Here is a 16,513-nt window from a genome sequence, read left to right on the forward strand (position 1 = left end):
CCAGAGATCTTTGTCACTTTCTGGTCAGACGCTTGTGTGTAAACATGCATGTCTTTCTGTAAACTGATCACTTTCACTGTGGCCACAGATGAATAAACTATGTTATTTTTTTAATAACTCAACTCGGCTCATCCTTTGTTCTAAGTAATTTCCACGACAACACCAAGCCACAAACGCAGGTAGATCCCAGGTGAATTGGTGATAATGAGGCTGGTGTTCATAAATGTATTCCCTTAGAGAAAACATGGAGGGGACCCTTCCCTGTGGGCTCTGGGAAAACCTGGAACAGATTTTGGATTGGATTGTTTCTTTTGGACCGTTTGCTCTGCTGGAACGGTGTTACTTGTTGGAAAACATACTACTGTGCATTTAAAGGGATTGTGTGATTTGTTTCGAGTGTAGAACTGGTTTATACCGAGACACGGTGCCATATGTTTAGAGGGTTCATGAGACTTATACAAAGTATTTTGTAGTGGTTAACACTGTCGCCTCACAGCTAGAAGGTCCTGTGTTCGATTCCCGCTTGGGGACCAGGTTGACGTGTTGCCAGTTACCCAGGTGGGGTATCTCCCGGACCTTTCTCTGTGGAGTTTGCTTGTTCTCCCCGTGCTCGCAAGGGTTTCCCCTCCCGATAAGATAAACCCAATGTAAAAACATGCAGATCGCTAAGATGACAGGAGCACTTGGATTGGTCACCGGGCACAGCACACGCTGCAGCCCTCGTCTGCTCCCGGCTGCCCTTGGGGGGGAAGGACGACGGAATGGGAGGTGCAGAGAACATTTTGTCAGCGACTCAGTGCATGTGTGTGTGTGTGTGTGTGTGTGTGTGTTCCTGTGGGTCACCCATCGCATGTGTGTGTGTGTGTGTTCCTGTGGGTCACCCATCGCATGTGTGTGTGTGTTAATCTGATGACAAATAAAGACTTCTACTTCTACTTCTACTTCTTTGTACGGTTTGACAAAACACTGACTACAAAGATCGCCAGGCCCCGACCTGACTGGCACCCCGGTATTTTAAGTCAAACCGTTACGAGATGACATGGGGGGGGGGGGGCGACAGTGGCTCGGGAGGTAGAGCAGTCGTCTGGTAATCCGGAGGTTCCTGGTTCGATTCCTGCTCCTCTCGTGCAGCGTGTCGAAGTGTCCTTGAGAAAGACACTCCCAATGAGCAGGTTGGCACCTTGCATGGTTGCCTCTGCCGTTGGTGTGTGAGGAACAAATTGTAAAGCGCTTTGGATAAAAGCACTTTATAAATACATGACGCCCAGTTCATGCATTCGGTCGCCAAAAATGAAAAGGCTTGCGCGACTATTTACAGTGTGCGACTTCATTCCAACCCTGTCGTTATGTCACAATAGCCAAAGCCAGAGAGAGCGGGGCCTTTCAAAGCAGTAAACCATAACATAAACCAGTTTATACAAAGCTGATCCAGGATGGATCTGTGTCACAACAACAGGGACCTGCTCTCGACCTCAGGGGAGGGGGGTCGTCGTGGTTACGGGTCAATCAACACAAAACCATTTACACCGACAGCTGACACAGGTTATCCCCGGGGGGCTGTGTTGTTGTAAAAAGGGGGGGGGGGGGAAAGGCAGTTTTTTTCCGTTCAAACAACATTCCGTTCCTGGCGGCTCTCGGACCTTGTTCTTCATGAACTTGGTGTGGCTGCGGTAGACCTCCATCTGCTTCATCTCCTCCTGCCGCTCCTCGCAGCTCAGCAGCCCGTTGGACTTCAGCATCAGGAGCTCCTCCTCCATGTCCCTCAGACCACGCTCCATCGAGATGATTTTAGCATCCTGATTACAGAAGATTAGATTACATTCAAGTACAGTACAAGGAAAAGAGGTTTGACATCCAACCAAAGTGCAAATGTAACAGTAAAGTGCAATAGTAATATACAATGTGCAGGTGCTTAAACTGGGTATAAAATATGTAAGTTAGTACTACTGAGTATAGTGCTAATCAGATGTATGTACAGAGTTGTAGTATTAACAATGTACAGTGATACAGGTATAGAGACAGTATACATCTGATTAAAGCTACACCCAGTATGCAATATATAACCATCAGGGATGGGTACCGAACCGAACCGAATTAAGGGTACCGACCCAATCACATCGGTACTACAGAGGTACTGACATCTTTTTAAACCTATGAAGTGTGCCGCACGTTCACGTCAACGTTCACACGCACAATACACGCTTACCTAGGATTTTACTTGATTCAACAACTAAGCAGTCGGGGCAATGGCAAGCCGAAAACAGTCGCAAGTGTTGTTACACTTTACAAAGCTAGATGCAGAAAACACTCGCTGCAATATTATATACAGTATATATTAACACTTTGAGTGCCACGGGCGCGTTTTGTCGTTAGTTCATGCCGACTGTTGGAATTGGAATAATCTTTTTGGAGAACATCTGATCTGAGGTAAGCAATTTATTTTACCAGTCTTGGGGTAATCGGATCTATTTTCACAGAGATATCAGCGTGTGCCCCGTGTGTGTGTGTGTGTGTGTGTGTGTGTGTGTGTGTGTGTGTGTGTGTGTGTGTGTGTGTGTGTGTGTGTGTGTGTGTGTGTGTGTGTGATCAGGAAATGAGAGAATATATTTTTCAGATCGCTTCTCTAGAGTGCATAAGTACACATATACTATCGATAATCTAGCGTTTATTTGAAAACGATTCATAAATAGGCCGAAAAATGACAATGTTTTTTGTGTATTCCAGAATATTCCAGTAAATGCCGTTTATCACGGAATCTATATATTTTCCTGAAAAACGAGGGCTTTTCAAAATGCTATAAAACGGAAATGAACCGATTAAAAAACAATCCGTTTCGACAATGTTGACTGCAAACAAGTCATTGATAAGCGACGGGCAGATTAGACACATAGCCATAATTTAAGACAGAGATTAGGCGTTCACAACGCTATCATTGAAGTGGGTGGTGGCATTCAACCATGTTTTACCATGTTAACAAGTGGCAACCAAAGTGTTAACAAATTGTTCTAAATAAATAATAATGATAATGATAATAAATTATTTGAAGTTTTGATTTTTTTTCTTCTTTTTTTACAACTGAGGTAGGTAGATTACATTAAAGTACAGAAAAAAAGGTACCGTTGGGTACCGGTATCGATTCACAGGTACCAGTTCAAATGTGAAAGGTACCCAACCCTAATAACCATTCAATGTCATTTTCTCCCAACTTCAAGTGCAATATTCTACCCTTCAAATGCAATATTCACAAGTGCAATTATCTACCCACTACTGTGATTGTTGTATATTGTATATTTTATTACTTGTGTATAGTATCTTATTGTATGGTATTGTGATAATAATATGTTTCTTTTTTATTACTTGTGTGATTTTATGCTTATTTTCTCTTACCAGCACCTTAAGTTCGAGTCCCTAATCTCATTGTAAGCAAGAATAATGACAATAAAGTCTATTCTATTCTAGTACTAATTTATATAGTTTACACCCAGTTTAATCACCACATTGTATATGACTACATTTTAATCTAATCTAATCTAATCCATTTACCTTCATGTCGATGATGGTCTGTAGAGCCTTGGTCTTGTGGGACTCCGGAGTGCCCTCGTACCGACGGTGAAGCTCCTGTAGGGGGAGATCAGGAGGAGCAGAGCAGACATGAAAGACTCCCAGGTGGAGACGATGAAAGAGGAATTCATAACAAGTCAAGTCAAGACTTCAAAAGCAAAACTCCCGGGAAATGTGCACTCGTATTTTATTTTCTCTGGCTCTCACCTCTCTTAGCGCTCCGATCTCTCTGTCTCTCTGCTCCAGGAGACTCTCGAGGTGGTGCCAGTGCATCTCTGCGTCAGCCAGCCTCCTGGTCCGCTCCTGGTCCTCCTCTGAGGCCTTGGCAGAAGGCCCTAGCATAAATCCATTACAAATGTTTGAGTTACCATAACTATTGTGTCCCTGTATGTATATGATGATCATAAATAATTTGTTACCATAACTATTGTGTTCCTGTATGTATATGATGATCATAAATAATTAGTAACTATAACTATTGTGTTCCTGTATGTGTGTGATGATCATAAATAATTAGTAACCATAACTATTGTGTCCCTGTATGATAATCGAAAATAATTAGTTACTGTATTTATTGTGTCCCTGTTTGTTTGTGATGATCATAAATAATTAGTTACCATACCTACTGTGTTCCTGTTTGTGTGTGATCATAAATAATTAGTTACCATAACTATTATGTTCCTGTATGTGTGTGATGATCATAAATAATTTGTTACCATACCTACTGTGTTCCTGTTTGTGTGAAATGATCATAAATAATTAGTTACCATAACTATTATGTTCCTGGATGTGTGTGATGATCATAAATAATGATCACACAGTTTATCTGTTTCCATATGGAATCAGCCCAAATATTCAATATCTGCCAATAAAATGGTCCCTACTAGTCTCGCACTGCCCAGACCTTTCCTCGCTCTACATTTAGCACTGTATTATTTAGTGCAGGAAGGAAGGTCTGGCAGAACCTGTTAGCATTTAGGAATAGAGGAGGGGGGGGGGGGTATTTGTATTTCTTCAATCAATCACAAGCATCTAGGGCAGTGCTAAACTGCAGGAGACGGTGCCGAGGAGCATTCCAACTGTGAGTCATACCAAACCAGACGTACTTATTACCGTTGTTCTGTAAAGTAATTCAGTAATTCAGAACTGTAATTGTTCTATAATGTACCTTAGAATGGGGGAAAGGCAGAGTATATAAGGAAGACCTATGGCTCTATGACAGTACTAAACATCTAAAATACTGCTGTGCTGAAGCACTTTGTCTTTTACCCCTTTTCCTCAACCGTATTGTGTAAACATCTAGAATACTGGGTTGACATGTCCATTTTATGTGTCTATGCCAATTTCTTGACTTTGTCTATTTTATGCTCATTTTATGCTTATTTTATGCCTACCTTTATGTCTGCACTGGTGCTATACAAATACAGTTTATTATTATTATTATATCATTATAACCACCTTTGCTCTGCAGCATCTCGAGCAGCTTCTTGATGGACTCGTCCCTGGCGCCCAGGGTCTGCTTCTGCGTGTCGATCCGGAGCTCCATCTCCTCCAAGGTCTTCCTCAGGAGGAAGAGCTCCTTGGCCTGCCGCTCGTGTTCCCCCTGCAGCCGCCGAAAGTTCTCCTCCGTGGGCTCAGAGGTCAGGGCCAGGTCGCGGCCGTGGCTGGCGGGGTCCTGCTGGAGCAGCTGGTTCAGGTCCCTCTGGATCCTCAGCTCGTCCTGCAGGGCCTGCATCGTCATCTGGAGGTGCTACAGAGAGGGACAGGGCTCTTCATTTCACTGTACAATTCATCCATTCCTCATTTGTCCATTTCTCAACTCAACTCAAGTGCTTTCAGCTACTACGCCCCAAAACATTGGAACACTCTCCCGCAGGTCATTAGGACAGCAGACTTGGTTGGCACATTATTTTATTGTCTTATTTTTCTTTATTTCTATTATTTTTACTTCATTATTTTTACCATTTTATTTGTTATTTATTTATGTCTTATTTTACTGTTGTTTTATTTTCTTCTTATAGTTTACTGTCTAATTTAGCTATTATACTTTTTTTTATTATTATCCTGTGGTGACCCATGTAAGAGACATTCACTAAGGTGGGCTTGTGCCTTTAAGAGCGGGGGTTTACTGTTTAGGGGAAAGGGTAAATACCACTTCCGGTTCCGGGTTGAGGGTTGGTTGTTATTGTAAATGCTATGTGTAGAGATAAGTAAAATACCTCGACTCGAACTACGTCTCTGGCTCGCTATTTTCTTATCGCCACAATCCTTTTGTTTAGTTTTTTGTGTAAAGCACTATGAGCTGCAATCTGTATATTGCAAACTGGTATATAAATAAAGTTATTATTATTATTATTTATAAAGCACATTTAAAACAACCACAGTGACCAAAGTGCTGTACAGGTCAATAAAAGGCTAACACAGGCAATGCAATGTGGCACAAAAACACACCATGGTATACAGCACGATATAACAATATTAGGGCTGATCCCTATTAGTCGAATAGTCTACTAATCGATCGAAAGGAGCCGTAGTCGACTGCCAACCTCTTAGTTGAATGCAAAAACATTTTTTTATCATTCTTTCCAAAAGAAAAGAGGCCTAGAAGCATGGCTAACGCTAATGGCACGCATACCAGAGGCTAACTGCCTAAGAAAACAGGCACAGAGGCACTGAAAGAGGATTTCACCCAACTAATGAACACACTAGACTAGACAAATATCAAGATGTATCCATCAGTGGACCAATTGCATGCTTTCGCAGAGGACAAGCCTTCCGTCGACTCCTTCAGACACCCCCCGCAGCCCAAATGGAATGATTAAAAAATATATATATATAATAGTCGACTGTCGACTAATTTTGGCGACTACAGTATACAAATCCTTAGTCGGGGACAGCCCTAAACAATATACAACAATACAAGAAATACAGTAGAGATACACGTTTCAAATCGGGTGCCCAGCTCAACCGGAGTTGAAAGCCAGGGAGAAGAAGTGGGTTTTCAGAAAAGACTTAAAAATCTCTAGGGTCTGAGCAGATCCAATGTGCCGGGCAGACTATTCCAGAACCTAGGGGCAGCCTCTCCAAAGACTCGGTCGCCTCTGGTCTTCAGCCTAGTCCTAGGGACAACCAGCAGCAGCTGATTGGCTGATCTCAGTGCTCGGGGCAGGAGCATGAAAGTGCAGGAGTTCTTTATTCCTGCAGCGTATCAAAAGGTTGTTGGGGGAGTTGGGGGTCATTTAAACAGATTATTGCCTCGGATGTCAAAATCATCTGCAATTTGTTGCCTTGTTAACTAGCTAACGTTTTATATATTGGTTGATGTATATTTCCACAGATAGCTGGTATATTTCGAATTGTAATACAGGCTTCAATAGAACTGACACCAATGTCTAGCACCAAGCAGAGCATAGAACGCTGGTATTCTCATGTGAGATGACCCTTCCTTCTTTTATAGTTTCCCTGATAGTTGACAGGAAATACATGTGGCTCCAAACCGTTCCCTAGCAACATAATTCCAGTGAAACGGTCTATATATCTAAAGCCACAAAGAGGATGGAAGAACATGTCAGGTTAGAGAGAGAGAGAGAATGTTGCATTACAACTGCTGAAAATCACCCTCCTATCACGACTGAGCATTAATTCATGACCCGAGAGGTGCGAGCGCCAGCGGGCCGTGCCTTCTGGACGGTCTTACGTTTCGTGCCTGGAGACGCACAAGTGGTGTCTGGTGAAACACAATCAGCCCAGTATGTGTAGAGTTGCATCGTTTGTGGGATTCGATGCCACTGGCTCTTGGCGAAGCTGCTGTGAGACACGGGACACAACGCTGCTTTACATTCTCTGGTTTGAACCGGCGACCAGGCTTTTGGAACAACTGAACAAAGAGAGAAGTCAGTGACAGTGTCCACTGCTGCCTCCTCCTCCTCCTCCTCCTCCTCCTCCTCCTCCTCCTCCTCCCTTCTCTCCTCCCATCTCCAGTCTCACAACCTATCCACCTACCGGGTTGTCTCTATTTCTTAATCTCACCTTTCCTCTCTCACTAGCTCTGCTTTCCTAACCCTCTTTCGCCTTGTGACTCACTTCTCACTCTCTCTCTCTCTCCCTCTCTCTCTCTCTCTCTCTCCCTCTCCCTCTCTCTCTCTGAGCACGGAGAGCATGAAGCGAGATGTGAAGCACTAGCTATCCAAACAGATAAGCATGCAGTGAGTCAGTCACATCGTATGACACACTGCACACACAGCAGCAGACAGAGAGCTGCGCTACACACATCCATCATCCGACCACAGAGGGACGCCCCCCTGTACACACTGTGGCTCAAACTAATGAAAGACACGCAGAGATACTGAAGAGCGTCGCTCGCCTCCTTCTCTCGCTCGCCGTATCCCCTACGCCGATGATAAACGAGATATCGTAGCAGAAAAGGCGTGTAACGTTCAGGGTGTAACGAGCGATGCTAATTAGCCCGTGTATCCTTCCCGTTTCAGTGGGTGAAACGGCGAAGAGACTCGGACTTAGGTAATAGCAGTCACTTATTATCACCGTGGATGAGGGGGGGGGATCAGTGTCTTGGTGATTTGGAGGAAGTGGCGTGGCCAGCTTTGTGTGTATAGCAGTGTTGTGGGTGTGTGTGGCAACGCAGAATGACGCAGACACACCAACACACACGTGCAAACGGCCTGACCCCGCAGGAGCATGTGTAGAAAAAAAACTAAAGCGCACACACACCAACGGTCACGCTCACGTGTGCGTGGAAGGAGACAGCCGGTGTATAAAAGCAGATGTCTTTAAATTAGAGCACCCACTTATTAGCCTCAGACTAGTGGGGTATTACAGAGAATTAGTCCTCAGTGTGATTCTCTGAGTCAGCATGCTGTAATGGGCTGGAGAAAAAACAGACAATTATCCACATCTGCCCGTCCCTCTCCTCTCCTCTCCTCTCCTCTCCTCTCCTCTCCTCTCCTCTCCTCTCCTCTCCTCTCCTCTCCTCTCCTCTCCTCTCATCTCCTCTCCTCTCCTCTCCAGTCATTAATGGATCAGAGGCAGGAGGCGCAAGGAGGAAAACACCACAGAACATTCGCTACGTAATTTCATTTTTCTGTATGTCTTGCACATTATGGGAAATGACAATAAAGCTGACTTTGACTTTGACTAGGGAACTGTTTTCTTCATTCAATCAAGCGAACCTCAGGCCGTTTCCTCTGCGGCTTCAGAATATAACTGATCCTGGAGTGTAATCCGGTTAGTCAGCTTTAAATGTTACGTTTAAAAAAGACATGGACGATGCACGTGCATAGTGTACACACACACACACACCCACACACACACACACACACGTGCAACGTGTCTACAGATATACAAGCACACACACACACATGCACACACAAGGGATGGGCAATTAATCAAATTGTATTTTCAATTACAAATATGAAAGATAATCGACTTTTAGTCAGGTCATGTTCATAAACCAGGTCATGTTTTTGTTTTCAGTTGAATCATATTTAAGATCTAAGGACATCAACTGTTTTTTTTTGTTCAATAAATGCATGATGAGTCAATGAGTAATCGTGTTAAATAATCGTTATCTCAATATCGACCAAAGTAATCATGGTTATGAGCAGCCCTAACACACACACACACACACACACACACACACACACACACACACACACTTAAAGATGTAGGCATGCACAGGCATGTGTGCACATGCATGCAAAGACACACAAGCACACACACACACACACAATATGCTGAGCAGAGCATTAGCCTAAACGCAGCGCCAGCGTCTCTTCACTCTGGAGGCGAGAGAGAGAATCAGGGAATGGAGGGGAAATGGAAATGAGCGAGAGAAGAGGATGAGATGAGAGAGAAAGATGGAGTGAGAGAGAAACAGAGGAGATAAATGGAGTGAGAGAGGGAGAGAGAGGAGATAGATGGAGTGAGAGAGAGAGAGAGAGAGAGAGAGAGAGAGAGAGAGAGAGAGAGAGAGAGAGAGAGAGACAGAGGAGATCAAAGGAGTGAGAGAGAAACAGAGGGGACAGATGGAGTGAGAGAGTGTGAGAGACAGGGGACAGATTGAGTGAGAGACAGAGGGGACAGATGGAGTGAGAGAGTGTGAGAGACAGGGGACAGATGGAGCGAGAGACAGAGGGGATAGATGGAGTGAGAGAGGGTGAGAGACAGAGGGGGCAGATGGAGTGAGAGACAGCGGGACATATGGAGTGAGAGGGTGAGAGACAGAAGGGATAGATGGAGTGAGAGGGTGAGAGACAGAAGGGATAGATGGAGTGAGAGAGGGTGAGAGACAGAGGGGACAGATGGAGTGAGAGGGTGAGAGACAGAGGGGACAGATGGAGTGAGAGACAGCGGGACAGATGGAGTGAGAGAGGGTGAGAGACAGAAGGGACAGATGGGGGGAGAGGCACAGGGGACAGATGGGGCGAGAGACAGAGGGGACAGATGGGGGAGAGGCACAGGGGACAGATGGGGCGAGAGACACAGGGGACAGATGGGGCGAGAGACACAGGGGACAGATGGGGTGAGGGACAGCGGGACAGATGGAGTGAGAGAGGGTGAGAGACAGAGGCACAGGGGACAGATGGGGCGAGAGACACAGGGGACAGATGGGGCGAGAGACACAGGGGACAGATGGGGTGAGGGACAGCGGGACAGATGGAGTGAGAGAGACAGGGGACATATGGGGGAGAGGCACAGGGGACAGATGGGGCGAGAGACACAGGGGACAGATGGGGTAAGGGAGTGGGAGAGAGAAGCTGGAATAGTCAAGGAGAGCGACATGAATATGAAAGAAATAAGATCATTTTCATCCTCATTTAAACCAGATGGTATAAAAGGGTTCGAAGTTGGTTAGGTTAGAGTTTGGTTTAGAGCAGGGCGATAGACCACCAGCCCTGATTCCAAACTCTAACCTTAACCAACTTCGAAAGAGTCGCCAAGCTTAACCAGTGATAGAACTAGGCGTTAGCTAGCTAGCAGGCTGTTAGAGGCAGAAATAGGCGTAACGCGATTGGCGCAGAGAGAAACGTCAGTGGCCAATCAGATCGCGGAACCCGAACGCGGAACTGCAAGTGCGTTGGTAAAAGACTACACACATCCTCTCCAGTAAAATTATATCGCTCAGATAGGGATGGGCGGGGGGGGGGTCACGGTATTCAGGACTTTTGCCGATACCGATATATCCTTAGGTATGAGAAATAATATGTTAATAATGATAATCCTATTCATGTTCATCACTATATTGGCCATTTACAACTGACATTCTCAAATATTTCAGAAATCCTTTTGTGAGAAGTAATAATACAAATAATTGAATATTTGCTTTTCATCGTTCTAAATCGTTTATCGTGGGTTCATGATGAAACCTCTTGGGGGCAATTCCATGTGATCTCGGGCTACACAAATAAATTAGATTTTGATTTGATTAAAGAAAATGACCGATTTGATCACACACACACCGACAGACAGACAGACAGACGATAATGAATCAATACTAACACTTTGCTGAGGCCTACTGTCCTTCTCAAGACTCAGTCACACTCTCCTCTCCATCCAAACCTAGAGGCTGTTCTCTTTGGCATGATGCGAGGAGTGCTAACCAACCCAAGAGAAAAACCTGGATTTCAACTATAGCCTCAATTCCCTTTAAAGGGAAATTTCTGACACGAACACACACACAGACACACATCTGATTAGCCAGAACCCTTCAATATGTGAACCAACGCTGTGAACCTAGGCTAAGCATTCACGCCTTTTAAATACAAACTGCTGTGCCCAGCAGCCTGCCAACTTCACTTACTGTGAGATTTGATCCTGTGAGTCTATTCTGGTGTTAGCGGTGTTATTCTTTGCAGCAGGTAAACCCAGCACACATACACACACACACACACACTCTCAGCGTATTGACCCGCAGACCAGCCTCCAAATTTTTTTATCCCATTCACTTCATTCAGACATCGCTAAAACATACAGAGATGCTAATGCAGCCATTAAGCTAACACCCTCTTTGATCTATTAAGTATGAGCATATAGCTGCATATAAGAGGATTAACTAGAGGTTTCTATAAAGCTGCATCTAACCTATGAAAAGAGAGAGGGAGGGAGAAAGAGAGAGAGAGAGAGAGAGAGAGAGAGAGAGAGAGAGAGAGAGAGAGAGAGAGAGAGAGAGAGAGAGAGAGAGAGAGAGAGAGAGGGGTACAGTAGTAGGGTGAGCAAGATACATTATAAATACAGAAATATCATTTTATTTTTAAGGTTTAATACGTTGAATTTGGGCTAATAAATTATATATATAATTACAAACAGTAGCCTGGTAAAATTGTCGTAAACAGGTGGGAAACTGAAGTATTTTGAGGAATTGCTAAAAACACTTTACATTTAGTCACGTCAGATCTTCACTCTGTCCATGATACGCAAAACGCGGCCTACTACAAAATTGTCGATTTGGCGAGGCCGAGATTAGATACAAGACGACGATCACAAACCTGCGTTTCATCCTGTACGATGCGGTACTGCTCCTTCCACACGGTGATCTTGGAGACCTCGTCTTTGCGAAGTGCCCTCTCCTTCTTCAGCTCGGGGCTCCAGAAGGTCTTGATGGAGTTCATGGAGGAGCTCAGCTTGCTCTCCTTCACCTCCACCTCCCGCCGTAGCAGCTCGTTCTCACGCAGAACCTGGGCGAGTAAGACAAGTAGCGCACACACACACACGCACAAACACGCACGTTGTGACCTCCGCAAATGTGACCCTCCCACACATCCTTGGAAAGTAGTGTAGTAGTGTAATCCTTCTATATACCTACTATACACCTGCACATCACACATATAACTCTGTATGATAGCATGTACAATAATATGAGCTGTATATACCGTATATATCAATCCAAATCTGTCTGTACATACCTGCATATAATCCTTTTTACATACCTGTAGATACTATATCTATATTATCTATACATATCTCTTACTAGTTACGCTGCCGGCCAGTATGACTACAACCATAGTGTCTTTATACTGTATCACGGACTACAACTCTGTACACATACATCTGATTAGCACTACACTCCGTAGTACTCATTTATATATCTTATACCCAGTTTAATCACATGTACATTGCACTTTACTGTTACATTTGCACTCTTGGTTGGGTGTCAAACTCATTTCCATTGTACTGTACTGTACTGTGCTGTATAATGACAATACATTTTAATGTAATCTAATCTAATTTAGTAAACAATAGTTAAACCTGAGCAGGGTACCTCTTTGAGCTGGGACTGCAGGTCCAGAATAGTATTGTCCCTGGCCTGTCTCAAAGAGTGGGGCACGGTGGAGGCCATGTGATGGTCCCCAAAAGCCAGGGCGTCTCCTGCCATCATACCCCCAGGCAGCATGGCGTTGCCGGGTATCGAAGTGGCGATGTTGGGGGTGCTGGCAGCCACGACGCCTCCGCCGCTGACCCTCGACCCGTACGTCACCCTCTGTCTCCCCATGGTGGTCATCATCCCGCCGCTCTTGAGGATGTGATCGGTGCCCAGGCCAACCTCGTTGTCGCTCAGGTACATCGGCCCGGCGGTGGCGTAGGCCGCGTTGAGGGACTGGATGTTCTCCATGGAGAGGGTCTTGCCCCCTGCTCCCCCGGGACCCCCTCCGCTGCCCCCTGTGCTGTTGGTGCGGCGGTGTCCCATCCGCGGGGAGCGGGGGAGGCGAGGGGAGCGGCCAGACCCCTGGTTACTGCCACCGCCTCCTCCTCCGTCTCTCTCTCCACTGTGATTGCCATCTCCTCTGCCCACGGAGCGGGCGCTGCCGTACATCTTCTGCTAAGTAGGAGAACGGAGCTGACAGCGGGTATAGGTTAAGGTCTCAAGGGTGCAAATGTATTCTTGCTGATTGTCTGCTTGCAAGTCTTTCTAGCAGCGATTGGGTTGAAAATGGGATGGTGATCCTGCTTCAATTAGAATCAGCAAGTACACAGTTCATGATAAACTGGAGTTATCTCTCTCTCTCTCCTCACAGTCAGTGACAGATAAGTCTGTCAGGTGCTCCTCTTCAAGCTAAGGAGCTGCCATCCAAGGCTCCAAACAGAGGACTCTGATCTGAAAAGAAAACACAGACGGACAAGTCCAGCAAAAATACAGTTGTCATATCAGTTGAGATAGAGAGCATAGTAGCATCAATCAGGTCAATCACGTGCACCATGCACTTACCTGGACTTGATAATCACTGATTACCACCCATCATGCACTTTATTATTTAAAATATTCTGTTATGTACAGTGTTATATGTGTTATGTGTTTATGTATGTATATATTGTACTACGGTCTGTGGGAGCTCCCCTGAAATGTCGTTGTATACTGTGCAATGACAATTAAAAGTCTATTCTATTCTAATCAGGTGAGTGGCTGAGGAAACAATGAGCATCCAAGTCTTTAAGAAAACGTCAACAAGATATTTCAGATCCTTTTCTGGTCTGTTAATTTACGCAAATGAAATAAAAAGGGGGGGGGGTTAGACATACTGGAGCTCTTGCTTGTGTCTTGTTGGAATGGAACCCGTTAATACATAGTGACTGGCTGGTCCTTAAGGTCCCCAGAGTTTACTCGGAACAGAGTAAATCTGCATTTTGCTATGATGCCCCTCTAGCTCATGGAATGAACTCCAACAGTCCGTAAAGCTTGAGATGATCCCCTCTGTTGCAGAGTTTAAAACCTTGATCTCTTAAAACATGTCAATGAAGTTGTACCTGTTTTAATGGATTGTTATCCTTACTTGTCTAATTGTTATGATTGTATATGTCTTTTCTTTTTTTGCTTAACTGTGTTTTGCTTAACTCTGTATGTACACTCGACGTGACTGTAAATGAGGGGAACCTCAGTTGCCATTCGAGTCTAAATAAAGGTTTGAAATCAAATGAAATGACATTTCTGCTACAAAATTCCACCACAGGCTTCTCACGGCCGGGTAGCGGGTATGTATACTAGCCGTCTGTCTGCGTGGCCTAGCTAGCAGAAAGCTATAAGCTAACACACAGAATGTCCACTTTCTCATCGTTACGTGACATGATGTTACAAGTTGGACACTGTCCGTTATTTCCAATCCGTGTTCCTCAGATCGCTGACTATTGTTGACTAAACACAGAGGGAGGAACAGGGGGCTTGTGACGCTTGTCAACGGTTGTCAGTCACTGCAAGGGAAAAAACACGATCCTCCTCTCAGTTTACGAACAATGTATATAGAAAGTATTTTACTGCTCCTATGTTTTTTACTTTTAACCTTTATTTTCCCTTTTGCTGTGAAGCTCATTGAGATCTCGTTTGAGTTTAAAGTGTGCTATATAAATTAAATGTATTATTATTATTATTACTATTATTATTATTATTATTATTATTATTATTACTACTATTATTATTATTACACAATATTATACAAAATATTGTGTTTAGATAAGACAAGGTTTTGTATACATCTCTGCATGAGTTATAACGAAAATTCGTCCTTTTCCTTTGGAGACACCCAAACCTTCATAAGCATTTTCCTCCTCCTCCTCCATTAAAGGGCTGAGCCTTTAAACTACGCGTTTATCCATTCAAACAGCTCGTCTTCCAGTTCCAGCGGATCTCGTTATTTATATCATGGAAAGCTGAACATCTAAGCTCTATATCAAACGGATTAAATACAGCAATGTTGTAGCCAGCTAGCAGTAACATAGGAGGCTATTCCTTCTTTAAATTTGTGGTCAAGCAGAATCTAAACGTCCCCCCCTCGCTAACACAATAGCCTGGGATGAAAATATCTTTAAACAAACTACCTTCTCGCCTGTCCGGTGGAGGTCAAATCAGAGTTTGTTGTTGAATCCTGCGTCAAATGGAAATCGGCTACAAAAATGTGCATTTTCTTTTTAATTCCTTGATATATCTCTATCTGATTTTCCCATCTTTTTTGCCAGAACAACCAGCGGCTCCGGAGAGCCAGGGCGCTTCAGTGACGTCAGGCCTGCGATGCGCGTGCACGGCAGTCATCGCCACGCTTGAATTTCAAACGCGCGGTCACGAACGTATGGGGGGGAAATGCAGTCAGCGACAACCAATCCTTGCAACATAAGGATCATTTTTTTAATTATATAAAATACATATCATCAACACAATTGAAAAAGTAAGACTTGTGATCAAATAGGTCATTTCAAGAATACATAGAATAGGTCTATGTAATAGTAGATCCAGGCTCCAGCCTATTTTATCTCTGATATTCACCCAGTGTTTGCAAGGAATACATATTCTGTGGAATATTTACTTTGTGGTAGAACAAAAAAATTCCTGCTGCTGATCCAATGATAATAAATGAAAAAATAATAATAGTTATGGCATGTTCATGTCAAACAATACCAAAAGAGGGCAGTACTTGCTTGGAAGAAAATTTGCATTGTTACGGGTTGGTTATGGGATGTATGGGGAATGGGATAGTTTTACATAGAATCAAAAAATCTGGCCATTTTATTTTCTTTGAGTGGAAAGAAAGGGGGGGGGGGTCCTGTTCGAAAGGATACATGGGGATGATATTGATGGACTCTCTTACTGTATTATGGATTGTAACATTGTATCAGGTTCTGCGAGGAGAGCATTGTACCCACCAAAAATAATACGCTGCTTTCCCGACAACGAACCCTGGATTAATGAGGACATAACTCATTGGACGCCACTGACTTGAGCATTGTTTGTTCCTACGACGCCAACGCTCTAAAAGATAGGAATAAGTGGTGGTGTTTGCAGGGCTTTGATTGATTGATTGAAAATTGTATTAACAGATTGCAGAATGGGTACAATACAGTACAGCTCAATACACACAATTGTTAAGGGGATGCAGACCAGAGAAAGACTTTCATCTTGTTTACATCAGGGTCCCCCATTTTCAATTCATCATAACATATATGACATACATGACAT

The 16,513-nt window shown here is 44.1% G+C and overlaps 1 protein-coding gene across 1 annotated transcript in view; it reads right to left on the reverse strand.

Annotated features, from left to right (window-relative positions):
* Positions 1–15,530, reverse strand: part of LOC311245576 (ELKS/Rab6-interacting/CAST family member 1-like) — a 69,762-nt gene extending 54,232 nt beyond the window's left edge. Inside the window, exons 1-7 of the mRNA XM_084335469.1 lie at positions 15,382–15,530; positions 12,836–13,669; positions 12,063–12,251; positions 5,020–5,311; positions 3,769–3,896; positions 3,544–3,618; positions 1,641–1,796 (exon numbers count right to left, since the gene is read on the reverse strand). Coding sequence (XP_084191595.1) covers positions 1,641–1,796; positions 3,544–3,618; positions 3,769–3,896; positions 5,020–5,311; positions 12,063–12,251; positions 12,836–13,387 — 1,392 coding nt within the window. The 5' untranslated portion in view covers positions 13,388–13,669; positions 15,382–15,530. The remainder of the gene's footprint in view (positions 1–1,640; positions 1,797–3,543; positions 3,619–3,768; positions 3,897–5,019; positions 5,312–12,062; positions 12,252–12,835; positions 13,670–15,381) is intronic.
* Between the last annotated feature and the right edge of the window lie 983 nt (positions 15,531–16,513).

Source organism: Notolepis coatsorum (genome assembly GCF_963971535.1).
Source record: "Notolepis coatsorum genome assembly, chromosome: 18".
Taxonomy (NCBI): domain Eukaryota; kingdom Metazoa; phylum Chordata; class Actinopteri; order Aulopiformes; family Paralepididae; genus Notolepis; species Notolepis coatsorum.